This window comes from Dreissena polymorpha, chromosome 2 (assembly GCF_020536995.1).
Source record: "Dreissena polymorpha isolate Duluth1 chromosome 2, UMN_Dpol_1.0, whole genome shotgun sequence".
Classification (NCBI taxonomy): domain Eukaryota; kingdom Metazoa; phylum Mollusca; class Bivalvia; order Myida; family Dreissenidae; genus Dreissena; species Dreissena polymorpha.
In genome coordinates this window covers 149,539,768-149,558,038 of record NC_068356.1, presented here as the reverse complement: position 1 = coordinate 149,558,038, position 18,271 = coordinate 149,539,768, and the positions used below count along the sequence as shown (strand labels likewise).

At 35.1% G+C, this 18,271-nt stretch overlaps 1 protein-coding gene across 3 annotated transcripts in view; it reads left to right on the top strand.

The window, feature by feature from the left end:
• LOC127869409 (uncharacterized) overlaps positions 1–18,271 on the top strand; it is a 74,751-nt gene that overhangs the window by 28,755 nt on the left and 27,725 nt on the right. For all 3 annotated transcript variants that reach the window (XM_052411955.1, XM_052411953.1, XM_052411954.1), the window contains exons 2-9: positions 181–261; positions 5,170–5,262; positions 6,013–6,086; positions 6,628–6,862; positions 8,648–8,815; positions 16,586–16,690; positions 16,932–17,153; positions 17,450–17,506. In XM_052411955.1, the coding sequence (XP_052267915.1) occupies positions 5,185–5,262; positions 6,013–6,086; positions 6,628–6,862; positions 8,648–8,815; positions 16,586–16,690; positions 16,932–17,153; positions 17,450–17,506 (939 nt within the window). In that variant the 5' untranslated portion in view covers positions 181–261; positions 5,170–5,184. The remainder of the gene's footprint in view (positions 1–180; positions 262–5,169; positions 5,263–6,012; positions 6,087–6,627; positions 6,863–8,647; positions 8,816–16,585; positions 16,691–16,931; positions 17,154–17,449; positions 17,507–18,271) is intronic.

Sequence of the window (18,271 nt, the reverse complement as noted above, 5' to 3'; positions counted from 1 at the left end):
CATCTAGTGCAGACTCTGACTCTAATGGATTAATTGTATTTTTTGCAAAGTAAATACAACTATAGTATTGACCTATAGATGTTTGTTTATTACAATGAGGCAAAGTCAGATAATAGTTTAAGTTTAGAAAAATGTTCTGGTTGATCATTACTATACATATAGATTTTTTTTTTTATGCAGGGCGTGAAGGTTAAAGAAAAGGGCAAGTGGCTCTGGAAAAAATAAGAAGGCGTGCTGTATCGGAAGAAGAAGAAGTACTATGTCAGTATTGTTTTAACTTTTATGCATTTGTTTGTTTTTTCTGACCTTGGTAGTTTTCATGATGGCAGCATATTTTTTAGCTCACCTGATTGCTCAGGTGAGCTTTTGTGACCGTTCTTTGTCCGTTGTCTGTCCGTCCGTCCACATTTGTTCGTAAACACTCCAGAAGCCACATTTATTGTCCGATCTTCATGAAACTTGGTCAGAAGCTTCGTCCCAATGAAATCTCGGCCAAGTTTGAAACTGGGTCGTGCCGGGTCAAAAACTAGGTCACTAGGTCAAAAAAAAAGGAAAAAACTTGTAAACACTGTAGAAGTCACATTTCATGCCCAATCTTCATGTAACTTGGTCAAAATGTTTGTCTTAATGATATGTTGGTTGAGTTTAAGTGGTTCCGGTCCGTTTAAAAACATGGTCGCCAGTGGGCGGGGCAGTTTTCCTTATTTGGCTATAGAGAAACCTTGTAAACACTCTAGAAGTCACAATTTTTGCCCAATCATGAAAGTTGGTCAAAGCATTGGTATTATTGATTTATCGGACGAGTTCGAAAATGGTCCAGATCTGTGAAAAAACATGGCCGCCAGTAGGCGGGGCATTTTCCTCTATATGTAGATAGTGAAAACATGTGAACACTCTAGAAGTCACATTTTTTGCCCAATTTTCATGAAATTTGGTCAGAACATTTGTTTCCTTGATATGAGAGTTGAGTTCGAAAATGGTTCCGGTTTGTTGAAAAACATGGTTGCCAGGGGGAAGGGCAGTTTTCCTTATATTTATATAGTAAAAACAGCGATTTTCCTCCTTCTTTATAAAGTACCGGTAAACGGCACTTTCCCAATTACGAAAAAAATACAAATTTCCCAATTGCTGTCCTTAAATTCCCAATTAAAGGTAAAAAAAAAAAAAAAAAAAATTTTTTTTTTTTTTTTTTTTTTAAAGCAACATTTAGTTAGTTTCCCTTTGCAGCTCTATAGCTTGAACCTAGGTTTATATAATATTAACAGCTTGAAAACACTTGGTTATCAATTTTAAAGTATTTGGGAGCAAAAAATCAAATACACCAATTTCCCAATTTGAGGTTTTCACGACTCGATTTTTCCCAATTTTGATGTTTTCACGACTCGATTTTTCCCAATTGGACCGGTACGGGTACTTTTCCCAATTGGACAAGGAAAATCGCTGAAAAAGGCTTGTAAACAGTCATGAATTAAGGTCATGTAACATGCGAGACAACTCTTCTAAATATTGCATTTAAGTTTACAGTAGTTACTCTCCTTTGACTATTAATGTTTTCATAATAATACAGTGTATTTTCTAGAGGGCACATTTCTTTTCCGATCTTCATGAAACTTGGTCAGAAACTGGGTCATGCTGGGTCAAAAACTAGGTCACTAGGTCAAAAAAAGAAAAACCTTGTAAACACTGTAGAAGTCACATTTCTTGCCCAATCTTCATGTAACTTTGTCAAAATGTTTGTATTAATGATATGTTGGATGAGTTCAAAAGTGGTTCTGGTCCGTTGAAAAACATGGCCGCCAGTGGGCGGGGCAGTTTTCCTTATTTGGCTATAGAGAAACCTTGTAAACACACTAGAAGTCACAATTTTTGCCCAATCATCATGAAAGTTGGACAAAAGATTGGTTTTATTGATATCTGGGACGAGTACGAAAATGGTCCAGATCGGTGAAAAACATGGCCGCCAGTGGGTGGGGCATTTTCCTCTTTATGTATATTATGTGAACACTCTAGAAGTCACATTTTTGGCCCAATTTTCATGAAATTTGGTCAGAACATTTGTTTCCTTGATACAAGAGTTGAGTTAAAAAATGGTTCCGGTCAGTTGAATAACATGGCTGCCGGGGGGGGGGGGGGGCAGTTTTGTTATATATATATAGTAAAAAAAGCTTGTGAACACTCTAGAAGTCACATTTTTTGCCCAATCATCATGAAACTTGGTGAAATGATTGGTTTTATATATATCTCAGATGAGTTCGCAAATGGTCCCGATTGGTAAAAAAACATGGCTGCCAGGTGGGAAGGGCTGTTTTCCTTATGTGACTAGAGAAAAACCTTGTGATCGAACACTATAGAAGTCTCATTTTTTGCCTAATCATCGTAAAACTTGATTGCTCAGGTAAGGTTTTAGAGTTGGTCTTTGTCCGCCGTCCGTTCGTCCACATTTGGTTTGTAAACATTCTAGCATTCACACTTCTCAAGCATTCTTTATGAAAGTTGCTGAAAGATCTCAGTCAAGTTTGATAATGAGCAAAATCACATAATTAATGCCATAATTATTGCCCTTAGATTGTCCAAATTTTCATTATATAATACAAAATCCTTGTAAACATTCTAGAGGTCACAATTTTGTTTCAGATTTTATGAATCTCGGTCAAAATATTTATTTTTGTAAGCAAAGTTTGATGTTTGGTAAGGGGGTCAACTAAAAATATAGGTCACCAGGTAAAATCTTACAAAAACACTCCATACACCAGAGTTTTGGTTCAATAATGATGAAACTTGACCAGGATGTTTGTCTGGACAATATCTAGGTCAAGTTTGACGTTTGGTAAAGATTAAATGAACCGACTCCTCTCAGGTGAGCGAACTAGGGCCATCTTGGCCCTCTTGTTTATATTTAAGCACTCATAACAAAGATCAATTTCTTTACTGTCTGCTTGCACCTATGAATTAATATTGCAGTAACAGCACTGGGGATCATCGGCAGAACAGGTTTCAGGCATAAGCTGTCATAGAAGGCCAATCTACTATCAGCATGTTATGTTGTTGAATGTTTTCTAAATAAAGTTCAGAATTGTATCCTTGAGACGCCTGATTCGGTCCTTGTAACAAATAATAGAAAAAAAAGATTAAATAAAATAAAGTTGGCAAAATGATAAATATCTACATCAAGACTTATTCATAGTTTACGAATTCATTTATCAAGATCTATAAATCGCTTCCTTTTTCCGTAACTCAGAGATTCTGCCATGACATCCAGCGATTTTTTTGCCCAATTGGGAAAAGAACCGGTCCCAGCCCAGTTCGGAATATTGTGCGCGAAAAACCCTGAAATTGGGAAAATTGGCGCTGTGAAGTCTTAATATTGGGAAATCGTGTGTGTTTGATTATTTGCTCCCAAATACTTTAAAATTGATAATTAAGTGTTGTCAAGTTGTCAATATTATATTTACTTAGGTTCAAGCCATAGAGCTGCATTGAGAAACTAACTAAATGTTACATTTTATATATATAACAATTTATTGCTTTTAATTTTGGGGGGAAGGGAAACCTTCAATATATATATATATATAGTCCAGCTATCCTACTTACTCACCCCTGCGTCGGCATTAGCGTTGGTCAATGTTAAAGTTTGCGTACCACCTCAAATATTTTCAATGTCCCTTGACATATTGCTTTTATATTTTGAATACTTCTTTACCAACATGACCCCAACCTATATACAAGACCAGACAACTGTAACAAGCATTTTGTAAGAATTATGGCCATTTTTCCACTTAGAATTTGCATATTATTGATAAATCTATGTTAAAGTTTGCGTACCACCTCAAATATTTTCTATCTACCTTGTCATATATTTTGCATACTTTTTTCCCAACATGACCCCAATCTAAAACCAAGAGCAGACAACTGTTTCAAGCATTTTGTAAGAATTATGGCCCTTCTTTCACATAAAATATGCATATTATTGATAAATCTATGTTAAAGTTTGCTTACCACCTCAAATATCCCTAGACATATTGCTTTCATTTTTTGCATACTTCTTTACCAGCATGACCCCAATCAATAAACAAGAGCAGACAACTGTATCAAGTATTTTGTAAGGATTATGGCCCTTTTTTCACTTAGAAAATTGAAAATTTGGTTTAGTTTTGTGTTTAGCTCCACTTAATTATCCCCGCTGAAAATGTTTCAGAGGAGATATAGTAATAGTCTCCGTCCGTCTGTCCGTCCTAAACTTTGTCCGGAGCATAACTCTAAAACTACTGAAGGGATTTACTTGAAACTTGAAATATAAACAGATGGCAACTAGGAGGAAGTGCAGTGACTAAGAAACATAACTCTATCTACCTTGGTTTTTGAATTATCTCCCTTTATTTAATTTCAAAGTTAATTTTTGTCCAGAGCATAACTCTAGATCTACTGAAGGGATTTACTTGAAACTTGAAATATAAACAGATGGCAACTAGGAGAAGTGCAGTGACTAAGAACCATAACTCTATCTACCTCAGTTTTTGAATTATCTCCCTTTATTTAATTTCAAAGTAAATTTTTGTCCGGAGCATAACTCTAAATCTACTGACGGGATTTACTTGAAACTTTAAATATAAACAGATGGCAAGTAGGAGAAGTGCAGTGACTTAGAACCATAACACTATCTACCTAAGTTTTTGAATTATCTCCCTTTTTTAATTACAAAGTAAATTTTTGTCCGAAGCATAAATCTAAATCTACTGAAGGGATTTACTTGAAACTACAAATATAAACAGATTGCAACAAGGAGAATTGCAGTGAACATTAACCATAACTATTTCAGCCATAGTTTTTTAATTATCTCCCTTTATTTGTTTGACAAATATTATTTTATTATCTCCCTTTATTTGTTTTACAAATATTATTCTACTCTCTAAAACAAATGTTGTCATACAAGCACATTTTGGCGGGGATTTGGCACTACTGTGACAAACTCTTGTTCAAATGAGTCATGGATCTCAACAATAATGCTTCTTTTGATTACCCCTGTACTGAACTGTAAGCTGTCTTAGAACATATTTATATCATATATCTCAACTGATATTAGTAAGATAAAGATAGAAAATTAATTCATATAAAATAATGGATTTCTAAATTCATTTTGTTTAACCCTTGGTATATCATTTATGTTTGCAGACACAATAGCCATCCATGAAGTCAGCAAAGCGAAAGACCAAAAGGTCACCACATATAAGTCGGGCTGTCGAGTCAGCAAAATCTGTGAAGCTGGTAATTAATTTTTCAAAACAATTAAATAATAATACAGTGAAAATGTGTTCAAAGTATAATGTGCATCTTATAATATCTTAGAAGTGAACTTTGTAAAACGATTTTCAAATTATTTGAATACAGTGTACAATTTCAAATGTAACTTATTTAACTATGGATTTCAATGTATGTTATACTCATGCAATACTGTATTAACAGATATGATATCATGGGTAATCGTTTGTCTTTAATTAAAATGTACAAAAATATAATGTTATATAAAACATTTACTGTAATAAAACTAAAAATAGTACACGTGTTTTAGATCAAGTGATTAGATTATGATCAAGATGAGATAGGGTTTCAGTGTTATCATTTAACCCAGGATATGATGAAAATGGGGGTTCTATAGGATTCATATGTTTCAATTAGTCTGTCTGCTGTCTGTCTGTCCGTCAGTCCCTCCGTCCGTTTGTCTAGCATCTGTAGATACAAGTTGAATTTCATTTATCTCTGTGGCTTTTCAACAAAGTGGAATTAAATTTTATTCGTATATGCAATACCATACTCTGCATTTGCCTGTCAGTTTGTTTTAGGATTCACTTCAAAATGTACTGGTGGCAATTTGTTTGCTTTTGAAATTCAAAATGGCCAATATATCTGATAAGTTAACTGTTATGATTTTGCTCTTACAAGGCGCTGTGTGTATTCATTACATTGATTGATAGCTCTAGTTTAGATGTTGACACAAGCATCCTCTCTTCATTTCAGAAACAATGCACAGAAAGCATTCCCCCTCAGAAAGACGAGCTTTGCACGATGGTGGACTGTAAAGTTGTAGTCAAGTAAAAATTACAACCTTGTTAATGACTGTTTAGTGATTCTTGATACTACTTTCAATTTGTATGTAGAAACTTTTTCATGCTTTATGACACATCATGCCTGATGACAAATGTCTTTTTACATTTTAATGGTATCATTCATGCGTACAGATGCAACAATCTTGTTCGTCAATTTCATGCTGGGTATGTTATGTTGGTTTGTGCAGAGAGACTTATACAGTGCATAATGGAATGAAACATTGATGCATTGAATAAATTAATGCGATGGCAAGATGTGAGTTTCTGACATCCAACCACAAAGCAACATGCAATCATGCATGATACAATAATTGCAATATCTGTTTTAAATCATTACTACCAAATATTTTATGAACCATAGGTATAATATTGATTTGTATTTAATAATCGCGAAAATCGATTGTAGCTTTAAATAAATATTCAAGAAATGTACCGCTATTAATTTGTGCACTTTTTGTGGAGCACGTTAGGACATATTTGTTGTTATATTCTTAGTAAATCTAATTTTAATTGTTTGTGTTTTCAGGAATTTAAATCACTGGGCTAATGTAACACTTTGTTTCAATTTACTTCTTCCATGTTCACGTGATATATATTATTCAACTGACGAGAAAGGTAAAGAAACATCAACGCAGATTAAGAAGTTAAGAGGGTTAATTAAACATAGAAGTAAACACATAGATTGTACGGATGACATCGAATGTATTGGCTGGCTGCAGATCCATTCTCAAAAGTTTAAAGATAAAACTTTAGTGGAAACAGTGAGTATATATTTTTCTATTTTCATTATGCCCCCCTTCGAAGAAGAGGGGGTATATTTTTTTTGCACATGTCGGTCGGTCGGTCCGTCCGTCGGTCGGTCCGTCCACCAAATGGTTTCCGAATGATAACTCAAGAATGCCTAGGCCAAGGATCATGAAACTTCATAGGGACATTGATAATGACTGGCAGATGACCCCTATTGATTTTCAGGTCACTAGGTCAAAGGTCAAGGTCATAGTGACTCAAACAGTAAAATGGTTTCCGGATGATAACTCAAGAACGCTTAAACCTAGGATCATGAAACTTCATAGGTTCATTGATCATGACTGGCAGATGACCCCTATTGATTTTCAGGTCACTAGGTCAAAGGTCAAGGTCACAGTGACACGAAAGAGTAAAATGGTTTCCGAATGATAACTTGGAAGTGCTTTGGCGGATTTCATTGAAACTTTGGTATGAGTATATATATGGATAAGAGGATGATGCACGCACATTGATCATGACTGGCAGATGACCCCTATTGATTTTCAGGTCACTAGGTCAAAAGTCAAAGTCACAGTGACACAAAATGTATTCACACAATGGCTGCCACTACAACTGACAGCACATATGGGGGGCATGCATGTTTTACAAACAGCTCTTGTTCCCACAGAAGGACAGCATACAATTGTATAGCAGTGATACTGTCCGTTTTTCTGTCAGTCCGTTGGTCATTCCATTTCTGGAGTTGTTTTCCTTAACGCTTAGAGATATTTACCTGGAACCCAGGCCTTTAACTTAGAAATTTTCTTTAAAATAATAATTTTCCTGAAATAATACTTTCCAGAATTTATTTTTCTGACATTTTGAGATATTTACATGATTTTTGGTATGTGAGTCTACCTGCATGAGTTGTTGGTCAAGATCGAGTTTTGCTGGACAAAGTTATGGGCCTTGGACTTTTCTCAACAATAACAGTTTTCTGTACTTTTTTGCTAAACGCTTGCATATTTACCTGATTTGTGTGTGAGCATGACGTACAGATAAAATTAAAGTTTCGGTTGGTTCCATTGATTTTTGACAAAGTTACGGGCCTTGGACTTAGATATTTTCTTACTTACTTTAAAGAAGAGCTTTCAGATACTTACCTTCATTGGTGAGTAATAGTTCTCTTTAATAACACTTTTCGGATTGTTTGTGTGTGTGAGTTTACATGCATGACTTAAAGATCAAGTTTGAGATTTGTTTACGTATGTGGAGTTTTGAGGCAAAAGTGGAATGAAGGGGCATCTGTGCTCTATGGACACATATCTTTTTACACGTAGACATGGGTGTGGAAACATGGAAAAAAAATTACTTGTCCACCAACAATAAAAACTCAAAAATCTACTTGACAGCAGAACCACAAAATTAAATTATGGCTGATGAGAGCAATTGTGATTATTTATCGGGAGGTTCTTTAAACCTTGGATTGTGTCATTGCACTTATCATGGTTCATTACCATTACTTTTCTAGTTGTTGATGGACAAGTTTTGCTTCCGGCCCGTTTGGGTGAGAACTAATGTCGACATACAATAATGAGAGTTCTTTGGATTGAATGCCCATCATGCTACTTTGCAAAAACATTACTGTGGCAAAGTCTCAGAGTTGTTTATGATTTATGACACTGAATCATCGGCCATTGTTACCCCATTAACAAAAGATACTACGCAGATTATGTTAGTTTTATTCTTTATGATTTTTTATGTATCTGTTTTATTCTATGGGCGTTATACAAAAAATGAAATTTATTCTTGTTTTTCAGGCTAGGAATTCTAGAAATGACATGTTTCATCTTAATTATGGTCGTTTAAAAGATCCTTTATATGGAGACAAACTGCTATCAGACATAACTAACTATATAGCTATCATGGAAGAGGATATAATGAAAAGCAACAGAATTGGAAAATACACATTAGAAATACTGGAAGAGGTATACAATATAAATTTAAATATTCATTTGATTCTGCAAAGAACTTATTAAACTTTTGTGGTATAATTTAATATACATAGTAAATACATTATCAACAATAAAGCTTTATTATTAGCTCACCTGAGCACAATGTGCTCATGGTGAGCTTTTGTGATCGCCTTTTGTCCGTCGTCTGTCGTACGTCGTCCATTGTGCGTAGTGCGTCGTCAACATTTGCCTTGTTAGCACTCTTAACAATTATTGTCCAATCATCATGAAATTTGGTCAGAAGATTGGTCTCAATGATAACTTACATGAGTTCGAAAATGGTTAAGTTTGCTTGAAAAACATGGCTGCCAAGGGGCGGGGCATTTTTCCTTATATGGCTATATATGGCTATAGTAAAACCTTGTTAACACTCTAGAGGCCACATTAATTGTCCAATCTTCATGAAACTTGGTAAGAAGATTCATCCCAATAATATCTTGGACGAGTTCGAAAATAATACCAGTTGGTTGAAAAACATGTCCGCCTGGGGGCGGAGCATTTTTCCTTATATGGCTTTAGTAAAACCTTGTTATCACTCTAGAGGCCACATTTATTTTCAAATATTCATGAAATTTGATCAGAAGATGTGTCTCAATAATATCTTTGATGAGTTTGAAAATGGTTATGTATGCTTGAAAAACATGGCTGCCAAGGGGCGGGGCATTTTTCCGTATATGGCTATATATGGCAAAAGTAAAACATTGTTAACACTCTAGAGGCCACATTTATTGTCCAATTTTCATGAAACTTGGTCAGAAGATTCATCCCAATAATATCTTGGACGAGTTGTAAAGTGATGCCATTTGGTTGAAAAACATGGCCGCCAGGGGGCAGAGCATTTTTCCTTATATGGCTATAGTTAAACCTTGTTAACACGATAGAGGCCACATTTAATTTCCAATCATCATGATACTTGGTCTGAAGATTTGTCCCAATGATATCTTGGAAGAGTTCGAAAATGGTTCCAGTTGCTTGAAAAACATGGCCACCAGTGGGGGGGGGGGGGGGGCAATTTTCCTTATATGGCTACAGTACACTCCACGCGTTTTCCCGAAAAACGCGCTCACTACACGTTTTTTACCTGCTAGCGAGTGTTTACGCGGAGTTTGAAAGCGAGGTAAAACGCGGCGTTCCGCCGAGTTCGCTAATACCCGCGGAGTGTATTACTTTAGCCTAGTGGGTAAATGCAGACAATTTCTGTTCTTATCAGCGACCGCCGCGCAACACCGCGTTAGCAGTTTGCTACTGGGCATGCCAAAAAATAAAAACATTGTTATTAAAAATTGTTTAAATACTGGATAAATGTACCATAAAATTTCCGAATGAGAATAATAATAAGTAATCCGAAACACACTACGATTTTTAATGTTAACACGACGTTTACAAATGCTTCCAATATACAGTCATCATGAATATTTCCCGACAAAAGCGCGCGAAAATTATGCTGCAATGTACAAGGTCAAGGTATACTCCTGCAAAGCGTGCGTGTATTGATTTTTTTATACAAACTTTGTAGCGCAGAGAACACTTAATTCTGTTGATTTCGGTTAAAAGTTTCTGTGGTCTTTTTAAACAAAATTATATCGCGAATAAGTTGATATTTCTTCCAAAATAATTTCAAATCGAACATGCGGAATCTTTATCGTTACGGTATTTAAGTAGAGTAATTATTTTAACAGTTATTGTACTGTAAACTGATTAAAGAAGACATCTGGGCGGAACTGGATTAAGTGTTTGACGTTATGAAAACACGCAAAGCTTGTTTACTGACCTATTGCGTAGACTGCTGTCTGCGGTGTTTTGACAAAAGGGATTAACATGTGTGAATGTCACTCTGCCGATTTGGTCCATAATTACTGGTAAACATTGTTTTGAATGTCGACGCAATTATAATACAACTGTGAATATTTAATTCAACTATCAACTCAATAATTACCACCTTCTTTTAGCCATCAATGGGAATAACCTACCTACAAAGAGAAAATAAATGCATTAGTGAGCAGAGAATCGACTTTGTTCTGACAATTAAAACCATTCCTTATGCATTTTCGTTGAACGTGTTTACTTGAGTAAGTTATGCCTTCAGACAGGAAGCAGCTTTCCTTTGATAACGTCAAACTGTCAATTCACACAGATTTGCGAGACTTTTAGGGTCCTTGGTCATTTGTTTACATGTTCAGTATAGAAAAAACACCTGCTTACATGAAAACTTTGGATTAAATTATCAAAATAAAAACAATGTTGCAAACTGTGATTATATTAATTGGTAAGTATCAGTTTAAAGACGATGTTTTGTTTGTCGTAAATAAACGAGTTTTCTATACAACTACTTCTACAACCACGTGGGGATCGATCTATCCTGGTTGTTTTTTTTTTTAATGGTATATTATATATGAATAGATATATATATGTACTTGTAATAAATGTAATTTTATTTGAAAATTAGGAAGTCAAACAAAGCTAAATTGATTGTTTTCTCGTAAAACACGGAGTTTCCCCGCGTTGCCAACGCCGAGAGCCGCCAAAATCATGCGAAGCCGCGTATCGCAAAATTTTCTTAATCTCCCTTGGCGTTACTGCACGCGGCGTATGGAGGGAAATTGGGGAATACGCATGGAGTGTACTGTATATATGGCTTTTGTACAACCTTGTTAACACTCTAGAGGCCACATTTATTGTTTGATCTTCATGAAACTTTGTTAGAAGATTCATCCTAATTATGTCTTGGACGAGTTTGAAAATGGTTTGGGTTGGTTGAAAAATATGGCCACCAGGGGACTGGGCATTTTTCCTTATGGTGCTATAGTAAAACCTTTTTCACACTCTAGTAAAATATTCCTGAAGTTTAATGTAGTAATATTTATTTCGCAGAAAATAACTTAAGGGAGAAAAACTGTTCATAGCTTGAATTGTTTGAATTCCAATCATGAATGCACACTTAATTACTCCAACTGACGCTTATCAGCTGCCTGAGCACAAATCTATACACATCTGTGAGTGAACCTTGCTGCTCTATTTTTAGATCAGCTACTTGATACCTTGTTGTGCTATTTCTTTGATGTCTGGCACCGTAGATAAGAGAAGATATAATTTTTGAAGCACATAGTTTATTGATGAGGTCTGCATTTTGTTGTGTGATTATCAAAGATTTGTGTTTTAAAATGGATTTATTGATTTTTTAATTGGAAATGTAATTGCAAGGTTAGTCTGAAAATATTTCATGATTGTTTAAAAACAAGGCTCTTAGGGGGGTGGTAGTTTTTTATGCCCCCCACTATAGTAGTGGGGGACATATTGTTTTTGCCCTGTCTGTTGGTTGGTTGGTCTGTTGGTTGGTTTGCGCCAACTTTAACATTTGCAATAACTTTTGCAATATTGAAGATAGCAACTTGATATTTGGCATGCATATGTATCTCATGGAGCTGCACATTTTGAGTGGTGAAAGGTCAAGGTCAAGGTCATCCTTCAAGGTCAAAGGTCAAATATATGGGTCAAAATCTGTCATTTAATGTACACTTTTGCAGTACTTCAATATTCAAGATAGCAACTTGATATTTGGCATGCATGTGTATCTCATGGAGCTGCACAGTTTGAGTGGTGAAAGGTCAAGGTCATCCTTCAAGGTCAGAGGTCAAATATATGTGGCCAAAATCGCTCATTTTATGAGTACTTTTGCAATATTGAAGATAGCAACTTGATATTTGGCATGCATGTGTATCTCATGGAGCTGCACATTTTGAGTGGTGAAAGATCAAGGTCATCCTTCAAGGTCAGAGGTCAAATATATGTGGCCCAAATCGCTTATTTTCTGAATACTTTTGCAATATTGAAGATAGCAACTTGATATTTGGCATGCATGTGTATCTCATGGAGCTGCACATTTTGAGTGGTGAAAGGTCAAGGTCATCCTTCAAGGTCAAATATATGGGTCAAAATTGCTCATGTAATGTCACTTTTGCAATATTGAAGCTAGCAATTTTATATTTGAAATGCATGTGTATCTCGTGGAGCTGCACATTTTGAGTGGTGAAGGGTCAAGGTCAGGGTCATCCTTCAAGGTCAAACGTCATATAGGGGGACATTGTGTTTCACAAACACATCTTGTTTTATGTCTACAGTTGTTTATAGTGAAACATTGTGAATACTTTTAGTCACATTTTTAGTTCAATCTGAATGACGCTTTCTGAGTACAATTTTTTTTTATCATATCTTGATTTAGTTTACTCAATTAGTTTTAATAATATCATTTGTCAAACATGGTGACAATCTTTATGAGCATACTATTTTTTGCTCATGGTGAACTTTTGTGAACACCTTTTGTCAATTGCTTGTCTTCCGTTGTGCGTCATGAATATCTGCCTTGTTAACACTGTAGAGGCCACATTTATTGTCGGATCCTCATACAACTTTGTCAGAAGATTTGTCCAAATGATATCTTGGGCGAGTTAAAAAATGGTTCATTTCTGTTGAAAAACATGGCCGCCAGGGGGCCATTTGTAGTTCATTCTTCATGAAGCTTGGTTAGAACATTTGTTCTATTGATATCTTGGGCTGCAAAGAACAGGTCATTTCTTTTTATCTCAGGTGAGCGACTTTGGGCCTTTCAGGCCCTCTTGTTGTTGTTTTTATCCCGGCCGAAAAAAAAATTCAGAGGGGATATAGTAATTGGTCCCGTCTGTCTGTCCATCCGAAACTTTGTCCAGAGCATAACTCCAAATCTATTTGATGGATTTACTCAGAGAGTCGGAGCTGGGGCGGCAGGGGCGGCGGCTTATTACCCCCTTGTGCCAAATTAAATATATTTTTAATCGTGGCGACCCAATATTTTTGGCAAAAATTAAATTTCGGCAAAGACCTTTTTCATATTTTTTTCCATTTCAATACCCGTATATTTACCACGAAGCAAGGTCATCACGCTTTCGCACACATGCATTGTTGATTGTCATCACCAGCCCGCGGTAATGTACGTGTCAATTATGTTGTTAATTGATCGGTCTCTTTTATAACGATATTCCCTTTATTCTTGAGTAACCTGGGAATCTTTAACTTGCTTCTTTTTATTAATATAAAGGAAATTATGACATGAAACAAATGTACCGATATCCAATAGTCCATAATTATCACAAAATTAAAGATACTTCAAGATACCTGAATTAATTGTAATAACTCAAAGTAAATCGATAATTCTAAAAAAAAATATTTAATGTATTTTACCACTTTTTTGTGTCATTGCAATGTCTACTCCAAACCAACCAATGAATTTCAAATTTCCAAAACGGAATTTCAGGAAAAAATCCCGAAGAACGTTCTTTCAACTCGCATGATCCCCATTGTTGTGTCGCCTGCTACAAAGTACAAACTGCAACATATAGAGATCACTTTTCCATCGTCTGTCTGTCTGTTACAACTTTTCTCATTAAGAATAGACGTGTATAAGGTCAGGTATCAGGCATTAAAACGCACCAGAATACGCCATTTGATGCTAAAATTTGAAAAAAAAATCATGAGAGGCCCCTGGACCCCACCAACGGGAGGATACCCCCTCCTTTACCCATCCCCTCCGCCGCCCCAATGTCAATTTGCTTCGACGCCCCTGATTACTTTAAATTTAGAATATAAACAAATGGCAACTAGGAGATGTGCAGTGACCAAGAACCATAACTCTGTCTACCTTAGTCTTTCAATTATCTCCCTTTATGTAATTTCAAACTTAATTCTTGTCCGGAGCATAACTCTAGATCTACTGAAGGGATTTACTTGAAACTTGAAATATAAACAGATGGGAAGAAGGAAATGTGTAGTGACTAAGAACCATAACTCTATTTACCTAGTTTTTGAATTATCTCCCCTATTTAATTTCAAAGTAAAGTTTTGTCCGGAGCATAAATCTAAATCTACTGTAGGGATTTACTTGAACCTTGAAATATAAACAGATGGCAAGTTGGAGAAGTGCAGTGACTAAGAACCATAACTTTATCTACTTTAGTTTTTGAATTATCTCCCTTTATTTAGTTTCAAAGTAAATTTTTGTCCGGAGCATAACTCTAAATCTAGTGAAGGGATTAACTTGAAACTTGAAATATAAACAGATGGCAAATAGGAGAAGTGCAGTGACTAAGAATCATAACTCTATCTACATTAGTTTTTGAATTATTTCCCTTTATTTAATTTCAAAGCGAATTTTTGTCTGGAGCATAACTCTAAATCTACTGAAGGGATTTACTTGAAACTAGAAATATAAACAGATGACAACTAGGAGAAGTGCAGTGAACATGAACCATACATGTAACTCTTTCGGCTGTAGGTTTTTAATAATCTCTCTTTATTTATTTTTATTTTTGTCTATTTTATTTTTTATTTTATTTTATTTATTTATAATTTTTAATTATATTTAATTTAATTTCATAGTAAATATTTAAACTTTTCCATTTTTAATATCTCCCTTTATCTTATTTTACAATAATATTTTAATTTGAACACTGAAGTATACACTGTAAAATGAATAGATGAGTTTAAGGAGAAATACAGTGATCAAGAACAGTAACTGTTTATAGTCTTCCTTTTTATTACCTCCCTTTCTTTCATTTCCAGATAGTTGATTCTCTACAGGACAACACTATATAACTAATTGATCCTTGAAATATAAATACATGACACAGGTGCCATGTTTTACAAATATTATTCTACTCTCTAAAACAAATGTTGTCATACAAGCAAACACATATCGGCGGGGATTTGGTACTACTGTGACACGCTCTTGTTATCTCCGAAAAGCGTGGGGATATTGTGGTTATCTCCGTCTTCCGTCCGTCCGTCCGTCCTGGCCACTATCTCCTCCTACACTATAAGCACTAGAACCTTGAAACTTAAACACATGGTAGCTATGAGCATATGTGCGACCCTGCACTATTTGGAATTTTGATCTGACCCCTGGGTCAAAAGTTATGGTGGGTGGGTCCGGATCAGAGATTTTCACTCATTTTTTTATTTTATGTACTTTATTATTGGCCATAACTTTTGCAATATTGAAGATAGCAACTTGATATTAGGCATGCACATGTATCTCATGGAGTTGCACATTATGAGAGGTAAAAGGTCATGGTCAAGGTCATCCTTCAAGGTCAAAGGTAAAAAAAAACAAATCCAAAGGAAGTAATTAGTTTTAAAGGGAGGTAATTAATGAACCTGCCAAATGATTTTTTTTTAATAAATCAAAGCGGCACAGTAGGGGGCATTGTGTTTCTGACAAACACATCTCTAGTTTTATGTTATTTTACATTTATTTCTTCATTTCTACACCGATTTACTTCCAATTGATACTGAACATCTCTTATAACAATACGGTCAATCTCAACTATGCATGGCCCCATTACCAACCCTGGGGGGCCCCCTGGGTCAAACATGTGGCGTGGAGATAAGCGTCGGCCTCTGCCACGCCATTTCTATGTTATTTAGTGTTGATATAACAACTTGTTTTCGCATTAAGACTCAACTCTTGACCTTTTATGCCTATACAACATGAATGATTGAGCTAATAATGTGTGTGCATTACATATTTTGTTTTATGGTGCATTATAAATGTTCGGTGTCCACAATAATTTATAAATCTTAAACAGTAGGTTTGAATATAATTCTATGGGCTAGATTTTCAATTGCCTCAATTTTTCCAATAAACATGTGTCCAAATAAACATGTCCATGCCAATGTAACTAAACCATGGCTATTTTGATCGTTGTCTTTAAGGTAAAAGAAAAGTGGGACATAATCATGCCAAACAGCATCCTCTCCCTTTGGATGCAGAAAGCCACCACTGAATCAATTACAGAAAAGACAGATTTGCCAGTCCAGGTAAGTGGAAAATAATTGAACAATCAAATAAAATAGCAATATGGAGATACTTGTCAAAATTCATAAAAAAGTATTTCAGTAAAATCTGCAAACTCTGTTTTTTATGTAGATTCTATTATTTTTATATGAACTTTTTTGTAATTGTCTCTCTTATTCTATTATAAAACTCGTGTCCAAATAATTGTTTCTATCATATGACATTGTCAATAAACTATTCAATTGCAGTTTTATTTTTTCTTAGATTCAGGAAATCATCACTCAGTATGAAGATGCGCTACAGTCCTTGAATACCGACATGATATGTATACATACTAAGACAAATATAACAAAAGAAGAAAAGGCACAGGAGCTGCAAAATACAATTAACTGTAAAAAAGAGATGTTTGTTAAACTTGTTAAACAAACGGAAATCCTGTGTGAGCAGATTAACCAAAATGAAAGTTACTTGAAATGCATAAAACAGGTACTTTTTTGTATTTCTGGTGTGAAAGCAAACTTTTTTGGTATGTCATTTCGCTGAAAGCACAGTTTTCATGTTAGCCAAATTAAAGGTATTTTATTTATAACGTGTTATAATAATTATAATAAATAACAATGAATAAGAATAATTTTATAATTACAAAAAGGAAATTGAATGTTATAATAACAACAAAAAAAGAAATCGCCTGTATGAGATAATTGCGTTGCTGTGGGTTGGTAATTACACATGCCAGTTTTAGGAACATCTTTGTGAATGAAGAGTGATTCCTTTTATTTCAGGAGCCCGCAAACAAAGATAATCAGATTGACATACACTTGCTGTCCAGTAGGGTGAAGGTTTGTATACAAAAAAATAAGCAAAGACAAATACAATCAATACATAATATTTTTTTTTATTATTAATACCAATCATTCTGCTTATACCAGTAACCAGTACCAATAGCTGACAATGACCTATTTAGTGTTAAATTTCCCGGGTACGTTTGAGTATATTTATATTTAAAAGTATTAATAAAAAACATCTTGCATAAATGTGAAACGAATTTAAGATGGTCATTAACAAATTTCAAATAATTTCTTCTCTTAAACCACTTGTCGAACAAAACTTGCCAGCATTATTCCTGTGGTTGTTCCTTCAATTAAAATGCACATCTTAAAAATGGTTGCCATAGATTTCAAAATAGTTTGTAATTTCCACAGTGTAACATTTGGACCTGGTATGACTATATAATTATTATTATGCCCCCCTTCGAAGAAGAGGGGGTATATTGTTTTGCACATGTCGGTCTGTTGGTCTGTCTGTCGGTCGGTCCGTCCACCAGATGGTTTCCGGATGATAACTCAAGAACACTTAGGCCTAGGATCATGAAACTTCATAGGAAAATTGATCATGACTGGCAGATGACCCCTATTCATTTTCAGGTCACTAGGTCAAAGGTCAAGGTCACAGTGACAAACTGTAAAATGGTTTCGGGATGATAACTCAAGAATGCTTATGCCTAGGATCATGAAACTTCATAGGTACATTGATAATGACTGGCAGATGACCCCTATTGATTTTCAGGTCACTAGGTAAAAGGTCAAGGTCACAGTGACACGAAA